The 9,907-nt window shown below is 44.5% G+C and overlaps 1 protein-coding gene across 1 annotated transcript; it reads left to right on the top strand.

Moving 5' to 3' along the window:
• The first annotated feature begins 563 nt into the window (after nt 1-563).
• On the top strand, nt 564-2,880 carry LOC311103510 (GTPase IMAP family member 1-like). The gene is made up of 3 exons (XM_084145085.1): nt 564-670; nt 1,660-1,814; nt 1,898-2,880. The coding sequence occupies exons 1-3, from the start codon at nt 646-648 to the stop codon at nt 2,780-2,782; spliced, it is 1,065 nt and encodes a 354-aa protein (XP_084001211.1). The 5' UTR covers nt 564-645; the 3' UTR covers nt 2,783-2,880.
• Nucleotides 2,881-9,907: the final 7,027 nt, after the last annotated feature.

The following is a 9,907-nucleotide window of genomic DNA, read 5'->3' as shown; positions in this document are numbered from 1 at the left end:
TGCTATTTCAAGGCCTATGTCAGACACTCCAGTGAGTGTAATACCAAAGACTGTGTAATTTTGTATCTTCTTTACCTGCACTGTTGGAGCTTAAGAATTTCACTGTAACCTGCAATTACATCTGCAACCCTGTCATTGTGATTAATAAACTAATCTAATCTAATATTATGTTGTTGCTAGCAATATTCATAAAAACATTTAAATACAAATATTTATATTTTCGCGGATCCCTGCAGTACCACGTGCCTCCGGTTGTATCCCATAACAATATAATGCACATCCCTTCAGTTCTGGCAGATTCTCGGTCTACACACAGAATCTGCCCACGGGAGATTAGATTTTTGGAAGTTTGAGCAAGTATGCCTTGAACATATTGATTATAGTGTTGTTGCATAGTTGGCATTTGAAGAAGTCAGCCTACTTGACTTTTTTTGTCACTGCATCAAAATACCCTACAAAAACGTAGCAGGCTAAAACAGGATTTTCTTGAAGAGCATTGACTGTACGGCTACGCCCTGACGACTGCAGAAGCACACGGCACAGATCGATCCCTCTTCTAGTGAGTCAGGACGTAGGAACGAGGAAGTTGACTAGGGTGCATACTAAATACGGAAATAATATCTGGCAATATCGCACAAGCAAAAGATGGCATCAGGTCCCCCACAAACAGGTACATGTAGCCTACCAATTATTCACGCAGGTTTCAGGAAGGGTAGGCTTTGACTTCGCGTTTGTTTATGACTGCTTCATACTCGCTTGTGCACTGTTAACTCTCCACAAACGCACTTTACGGCCTGTCAGTTTTTAGAACGTGAGGGAGACTGTCTCCGCATTACGCTTGAGCGTATGTCTGTCTTTTGGAATTAGAGGAGACGTGTTTACATTGTATGCTACATTTTATAGGCCAGGGTTTCACAAACTCGGTCCTGGGGCACGTTTTGGGTTTTTGCCCTAACACTACACAGATTATTCAAATAATAAAAGCTTGATGATGTGATGGTTATTTCTCCCGAGTGCTAGAGGCGTCACTACAGACCCGGGTTCCGATCCCGGGCTGTATCACAATCGGCCGTGATCGGGAGTCCCATAGGGAGGCGCACAATTGGCCCAGCGTCGTCCGGGTTAGGAGAGGGTTTGGTCGGGGTAGGCCTTCATTGTAAATAAGAATTTGTTCTTAACTGACTTGCCTAGTTAAAGGTTAAATGCTAGGGCAAAAAACAAAACGTGCACCCAGGGGGTTTCCTGATTGAGTTGATTCTATGATTATTTATTTTTTTGTCTCACAGGAAAATATGTACAATGCCTCCATTGTTACAATATATATTTGGGCAGAACTTTCAGAGATACAAATGTCATTGCTTATTGAACAGTACTAATGTAAACGGGGGGCCAGTATAAAAAAATATGTATTCACTAACTGTAAGTCGCTCTGGATAAGAGCGTCTGCTAAATGACAAAAAAAAAAAAAAAAAAAAAAAAAAAAGTAATAAAAAAATAAAATAAAATAAATAACAATAAATATAAAATAGAAAAATAACAATAAAAAAAGAAACAAAAGAAAGCAGAGATCGGATGACAGAAGCTTGTGATGTGTGCAGGCTACTGAATCCTCCTTTTCTAATAATACTCCTTCCATCTCCTCGCCTTGTCCCAATGCAGAGCTGAGGCTGGTTCTGCTGGGTCGGACAAGAGCAGGACAGAGTGCAGCTGGAAACACCATACTGGGCCGCCAGGCTTTCCTTACCCAGACTGCCAGTGAGCCAGCTGTCACTCAGGAATGTGAGAAGCACAGAGGAACCATTGCAGGGAGATGGGTAAGATACTTTGTTCATTCTTTAAAAAGGAAATAAATGTCAACAAGAGGTTCTAACCTCACACACTCTGTTTTTGCGTGCAGGTATCAGTGGTAGTCGCCCAAGATTGGTTCTGTTCAGAGCGCCCCCCGGAGGAGGTGAGGCACCATGTCTCCTCTTGCGTGGCCCTGTCGGCCCCAGGGCCTCATGCCTTCCTGCTGTGTGTCCCTGTGGACCGGCCGGCTGACATGGAGCTGCGGGCCCTGGAGTCCCTGGAGAAGGTTTTTGGCTCCACTGCAGTCAGTGGACACACCCTGGTCCTCTTCACCCACACAGACCAGATGGTTCTGGGACAACAGCTGGACGAGTACATCGCCACCAGACGCAAAGACCTACTGGAGCTGGTGGTGATGTGTGGAGACCGCTATCACTCTCTGGAGAGGAGGAGTAGAGGAGAGAGGGATGAGAGGAAGAGTGTGGAAGAGCTGCTGGAGAAGGTTGAACAGACTGTAAACGAGAGTGGGGTGGAGTTCTACAGCTGCCCCCTCTACCAGGAGGCTGAGGCCAGGGTGAGAGAGAAGCAGGCAGAGATAGTGCGGCAGAGAAGAGAGGGAGGTGGAGGGGGAGAGGAGCTTGATGAAGAGGTGCCCTCCTCAGCCTCACCTCCAGAGCAAGAGCTAGACGATGAAGAGATGGCAAGAGTTAGGGAGGAGGCAGAGCGGAGTGTGCACAACTTGAACATAGACACCGACGGTATCACCTCTCTTTCTCCTGCCTCCCCCTCTCCTTCCTTTCTCTCGTCCCTGTGGCAGGGGTTGACAGGGTGGCTGAGGAGGCTGCCCAAGATGCTGAGGATGGAGTCTCTGCTGGGGGCTTTCGTTGGCCTGTTTGTAGGTGGGCCCGTTGGGCGGATGCTGGGGGCCACTGTGGGCTCAGTAGCCACTGAAGTGGGGAGAAGGAAGACCCTGAAGACAGAGAAAAACAAATAATGGCAATGGGATACATATCTCCAGTTATTAACCTTAAACGGTCATTTCACAATTTTTCAACTTCATATTCATCATCTCCAGCACCACCCCAACATCAACATATGTGAAAATGGCGCATTTCTATGTTTTGTTGTAAAGAAGATAGCGAAAGATACGTTTTTCCAATGACATCATCAACCAGTTAGTAGATAATGCCTACTCATAATTAGTCCAAATCACACGATGCACACCGCTGATGTCATTGGAAAAACGTATCTTTCTCTATCTTTCTTACTACAAAACATAGAAACACACCATTTTCACATATGTTGATGTTGGGGTGGTGCTGGAGATTGTGAATATTAAGTAGAAACATTGTGAAGTTTCCCTTTGTCATTTCACTGCACTTATGTTTTATTGTGCAATTGGCTTGTATTTGACCAACGTAAAGTCCTCACAATACTTGTTATAATATATTTGTTGTTTCACTATTGGCATGCCTATTTTGACTGGTCATATTTTCAAAACCATGTATTGTAGAACTTATGGTAGGGCCAACTAAGGACTTCAAATAGAGGGGAAGTTACATACATGATCCACTTGGTGGAGACATTGACCAAAACATTGAAGTTGAACATAAAATATTTGAGCTCAACTGAAAACAAATACCTTACTGCTAACTAAAGGAAATAAAATACAATTTCTAAGGCAATTTGTTGTGTCCTGTATATGTCACACAGTTGATACTTTTAAAGCATACAATTACACATTTCCCTCAGACTGAATTTTGTCATTTACTGTCTTTGCAAAAATTTTAAAGCACTATATCAGGAGTTGAGCATAGGCTACTTAAAAATAAGATCTTCACGATACATGATAGACAATGGAGACCTCAACTATGGACGGACCATCTGCATCAGTGTGTGTTAGCTGATGACAATTGCTAGAGCTTGTAGAGGGAGTTCTGGTGATGAGTGTGGAGTCCTAAGTGAAAGTGCCTCTGACTTTGGAAAACACTGACGCACTGCTCTCAACGCTTTCTCTCTTTTCTCTTTATGCAAGGGCAGGTTATGGTTTTGACATTGATGTAATTGATACTCTGTTAAAACCATCAGTCAAAACCCATCTTTACATCTCTCTCTCTAACTTTCTCTCCCTCGCTCTCTCTCTCTAAGCTGACGGAGACTCTGCCTGTGGAACAGCTAGGCGTTTCCGAATGTGGGTGGTCCGCCGGGGGTGGGAGGGAGAGAGAGAGAATTAGTCCAGCTCTCATGTTTCCCAAAAAGAGGGGGAGGAAAGGAACGAGAAAGAGAGAGTGGGGAGAGAGCGAGAAAGAGGAGAGAGTGAATATGTGTGAGCAAGCGAGAGAAAGAGAGAGAGAGAACATGCTCAGGGATTACATCTGTCTTCCAGATGTGGCCTCCACAGTTGTCTGAAACAGGAAAAAAGAACGTTTAAAAGTAAAGGAAAATTGGTGCTAAACAGTTTTTTATTGTTAAGGATTACACATACAGTACAGTACGGACTACAGTATAGCGGTCTACAGTGAACCAGGGTATGTTGCCAGTTAATTTCTTATGAAACTGCAATGAAATGACGTGGTGCACCCGTCCAGTAGACCTTATGAAGATAATGCATATAAAAAAGAACACCTGTCCAAATATTGTTCTGTCTTATTGGATATGCATCAGTGAGAGGACAGAGTGAGTGATGATAGAGTGAGTGATGATAGAGTGAGTGATGATAGAGTGAATAAGAAGGGATGAGAGAGGGGTGGAATGTAGTGAGATGGATTTCCATAGGCAGACACTGTGAGTAGAGGCAACCATGGCGTTAGGCCTAAATCAGAGGGAGGCTGTATCTCTTGTGTAGACAGTTGTGGCCCAGGGTTGGTCCTCAGAGGGTGAAACCTCCTCAGGACGGCAAAGGATGCAGAGTTGATTTGTGCCTGTATGCATAACCAACGCCAAACATCTGAACATACAGCTCATTGAAACACTAGTGACCCATCATTAACACAAGGGCTGTAACTTCTGAAGCTCTCCATCAGAGCAAAAATGTTGTTCTAAGGACCTTGTGGTCCCCCACTGAAGTGGGGGCAGTTCGCTGTGATTCGTGGACACCACACATTTTTTTTGTTATCATCACGCAAACCAAAGGAAAATAAACAGGATGACACACTTTTTCCTCCACCGCACACAAGGCGTCTCCCTTTACTAGCCAACACAGCACTCACCGTAAAATGCTCAAAATATCAACAGGTCAGGACTGATTACAACCACAGTATACCCTCTAATACACATCAAATACTGCATGGTCTCTTTGTGGTTTGTTGAGAAGAACATCTGAATGAAAATACAGTAGGCTACAAAGGCATTGTGGAAATTGAAGTTGGCTAAATTAATCTGGACCATATAAAAATAGACTGTTTTATCCCTGGATGTATTCACAGAGGAAATAACAAATACTACACATGTGCCAACCAGAATTTACAAAAATACGTTTTGAGAAAGGTAGAAATAAACTTTTATTAAAAATATGGGCTAATAATGTGGTGATATGGTGTGTCCAGATATTAGAAAGGCCTTTTGATGATGGTTAGCCTACTGGGTGGGTAGCAAGTGGTATGCCAACTTGGAAATTCAAGGTTGCTTGTTACTTTGCATCATATAATTTTTGCTTTGCATATAGCGAGGCATACTGTAATAATTATATCACAGCCCATACTGTTCCCCTTCCAACAGAGCAAGGCCTAAAATGTTAGGTCCAGCGGCCTGCCTGCCTGCTCTCCTCTCTCCTCACCAAGTGTTCTCCCCGTCACAGGCTGAGTCCACTCATCTTTTTCCTATTAGTGCTGTTTTCATGTTCCTCCCTGTAGCGTGAGCGTGTGTGTGTCTGCAATTGTTTACGAAGCACTGTGAGGAGCTAACATTTGCCCTGTCCGTGTGTGGGTTGGTGCAACAACTCATAAAGCCAAGATGAAAGCTTCGGCCAAGTTAGCAAATAATAATGCAAGAAAGATGTGTCCATTGTAACGGCGCATTGAGGGGTTTGAAGCTGTTTATGGCTGGCTGGCAATATTAAAGTAGTTGACGTTGAATGGTAGTGTCCGTTTATTGCTTCATGAGGTGATATGTCGTGCCAAACACATGATGCATGATTTACTATTATGGCTTTTGACATTTTTGACCTTAGAAGGGGTAAGCCTACCTCTGTCAATAATCACATGGAACAGTCAACATAGAACTTCCAAATTAATCTGTTTATTTCAGTTATCCAGACCATTTGACATTGCTATGATTGGTAAAGCATGCAATACATATTCTGTAGCTATAAACAACATTTATTATAATGCACAACTGAAAACAAGGACATCACTAATTTCCTTAGAGGAGTACAATTAGCGCATGCTTTCACGCAAATCAAGATAAGTGTCAGGACAAAGAGGAAGAGACCACAGCCAACATCACTGTAGGCCTACAATCACATACATCTGCCGAGGTTAGGGGAGCTAGCACGATCCAGTGGACGGATACACACATACACACAGCCAGCCTCGCATGCACCAACAGCTGGACTGATGTTTAGGATGGGAGAAGCACGACTGGGTGGAAGTGGACTGGTGCAGCCAGCCAATATGAGAGTAATCTTTCATCCCCTCACACATAGCTGGCCTGCCCTGGACCCGAGCTAGATGTGGAGAGGAAGCTAGCGGAGAGGGACAGAGATGGAGATTGAGAGAGAAGATGGGGAGTGTAGGGAAAGAGAAATAAAGACAGAGAGAATTAGGAAGATTGATGTTGTTGTGTGGTCTAGTGTTTTTATGTTCTTTCTTCCCTCTCAAAAGTAATCCCCAAAAATGTCTGTGTATCTGAGTCGAGAGAGAGAGAGAGAGAGAGAGAGAGAGAGAGAGAGAGAGAGAGAGAGAGAGAGAGAGAGAGAGAGAGAGAGAGAGAGAAACCTTCCATAACAAAGTCATCACCTACAGAGAGATGAACCTGGAGAAGAGTCCCCTAAGCAACTGGTCCTGGGGCTCTGTTCACAAACACAAACAGACCCCACAGAGCCCCAGGACAGCAACAGAATTAGACCCAACCAAATCATGAGAAAACAAAAAGATAATTACTTGACACATTGGAAAGAATTAACAAAAAAACAGAGCAAACTAGAATGCTATTTGGCCATAAACAGAGTACACAGCGGCAGAATACCTGACCACTGTGACTGACCCAAAATTAAGGAAAGCTTTGACTATGTACAGACTCAGTGAGCATAGTCTTGCTATTGAGAAAGGCCGCTGTAGGCAGACCTGGCTCTCAAGAGAAGACAGGCTGTGTGCACACTGCCCACAAAATGAGGTGGAAACTGAGCTGCACTTCCTAACCTCCTGCCAAATGTATGACCATATTAGAGACACATATTTCCCTCAGATTACACAGACCCACAAAGTATTCAAAAACAAATCCAGTTTTGATAAACTCCCATATTTATTGGGTGAAATACCACAGTGTGCAATCACAGCAGCAAGATTTGTGACCTGTTGCCACAAGAAAAGGGTAACCAGTGAAGAACAAACACCATTGTAAATACAAACCATATTCATGTTTATTTATTTACTTTAACTATTTGCACATCGTTACAACACTGTATATAGACATAATATGACATTTGAAATGTATTTATTCTTTTGGAATGTTTACTGTTCATTTTTTATTGTTTATTTCACTTTTGTTTATTATCTATTTCACGTGCTTTGGCAATGTAAACATGTGTTTCCCATGCAAATAAAGCCCCTTGAATTGAATTGAGAGAGAGAGAGAGAGAGAGAGAGAGAGAGAGAGAGAGAGGAGATGGTCTGCATCTCTGTCAGGAGGAGTGTACAGTATATGGGCCTAGTGTGAGATGTTTTATGTGTGTGAGAGCGGTACCACCGGAGGGAAGAGGGGTGTGGATGGACAAGAGGCAATTATATAAGGAGGAGGAGGAGGAGGAGGCAGAACTGAGCCATCTTAAAAAGACACACGTCCAGGCCAAATTTCCCAACAGCTTTGGAAAGAGTTTTAAAAAGAGTTATCTGTGTTGCGGTGAACGTTTGAGAAGTTGGGATAAAGGGCTGGGAGGGCTGGGTAGTTGTTTGTGTGACAGTTCTTAAGGGTTTGTGGTTCTACACCACACCTCCTACAAAAGCCAGTGCTTGAGAACTTATAAGAGGGGAGGGGCCTAACTCAGGACTAATGACAACTCACTACAGGCTGTGGGTGCTGGATGGCCCCAGAGCTTGCCATAATTGATGAATAGTGTGGTCCACACTAACTGACATGCGCAGTTGGCTGTAAGTGGGTGCGGTGAGCAGAGCCTTTTGAAGCTGGGGCCGTGGGCTGTGTTTGAACCATCAGCAGAGACCCTGCTCTCTGTAATGGACACCGACCTGGGGTTTGATCAGGGGCTCCGGCAGGCCAACACAAGCACACACTTTCCTCCAATTGTATTACTGGGCTTGGGGGAGGTGATGGTATTATTTCTGCTACAACACTGGTTTAATTCAAGGCAGATCTGACCCCAGCCTCTCTTCTCCAGTTCAACTCATTGGATCAAGTCATAATCCCGCCTCAACCACATGAATAAGACACAAAGGGGCGATGCACTCGTTCTTATCGCATACGTCAAATGTCACTCTGGTCCACATGCAAGTCATGTGGCTCATGATGATACCATTTCATCTGAAAGCTGAGGGAGCTTAACAGAGATCTACAGAGACGAAAGGAGAAGACAGACAAGTAGGACAAATGGTGCAACGCCACATTGACACAGAATCAACCTGGAGCTTGTGGCACTGCTGTTTGCACAGATCCACAACCCAGCCCAAACTCCAGTGGATTACACGGGAAGTTACTTGGTGGCAAGTCGATGTATTAACATGGCAAGTACTCGTCCACCAGGGGCAATGCGAGAGCCTGTTAACATCTAGTAAACCATGAGCTACGGTTTGACATGTTGTATTTGGTTCGACATGAGTATTCGTATTTGACTGTTTAGAAGTTCGAAATGGGGGGTCATAAGTCTGGAGAAATTCTGGAGGTTGTGTTGCGACATGGGGATTTGTATTTGTCTTTTTAGAAGTTTGAAATGGGGGATTGTTATTCTGGAGAAATTCTGGAGGTTGTGTTGCCACAACCAAACACAGGCCTACTGTAGGCCTACACTCCACCAGATAAACTAGTGACTGACCCATCACACCACTTCACAGGAATAGTGCGCCAAACCGTCCCTAAACAGGAGAGACTTATGAGGACATTTACTGTGAGCTATGACTAAACCAAGTCATCTCCGAGCACTCTGCGAAACATCCGAATTCCATCCCAGAAATACAGGCCTTTCTCCAAAACACATAATAACTCCTGTTCAAAGGCCCTATCTTGTAGTATCATTTCAAAGGGGCCAAACACAAAACACACTCACACTCAACCTTGGGCAGGCTTTTCCAGTGACTGCGCAGCAGGCAGCGGATAGCGGCGGTTGCGGTTGGTTGCCGTTTGGGGTGTGACACGGTCCGGCTCCCACGTAGTTGAAACACGGGAACATGGAGCGGCGGGTGCTACTGAGGCCCCTGATCCTCGCAGACGCCGGGGGGAGGTGGGGGGGGGCACCCTTTAATCTGAGTTTGAAATGAGAGACAGGCCGCCAGCACTCAGGGACGGCCCTCTGATTTGTTCTGTGGTTCCTTTGATAGCATGCATCCTACAAAAGACAGGGAAACAAAAAAAGATGACATACAGACAGGTCTTGGGGAAAACAGGTTTTAATCCATGCAGCTGCAATGACTGCGCTTCGGTCACAGCCTCCCCAGAGAGGGCAAGGGAGTCAAGCTGAGAGTCACAGCCTCCCCAGAGAGGGCAAGGGAGTCAAGCTGAGAGTCACAGCCTCCCCAGAGAGGGCAAGGGAGTCAAGCTGAGAGTCACAGCCTCCCCAGAGAGGGCAAGGGAGTCAAGCTGAGAGTGATAAGCTAACATACAATTAAACACAATAGCGTTTCTGACAGCTAGATAGATTAGAATAGTATTCTCTTTAAAGAGATTGAAGTGGATTTTAAGCACTTACAAATTCGTAACATATTGTACGAATTGGAATTCGTAATACATCATACAA

The sequence above is a fragment of the Coregonus lavaretus genome (genome assembly GCF_964263955.1).
Source record: "Coregonus lavaretus genome assembly, chromosome: 28".
Lineage (NCBI taxonomy): Eukaryota > Metazoa > Chordata > Actinopteri > Salmoniformes > Salmonidae > Coregonus > Coregonus lavaretus.
The sequence above is the reverse complement of the archived record's forward strand: the minus strand, read 5'-3'. Positions and strand labels throughout refer to the sequence as shown.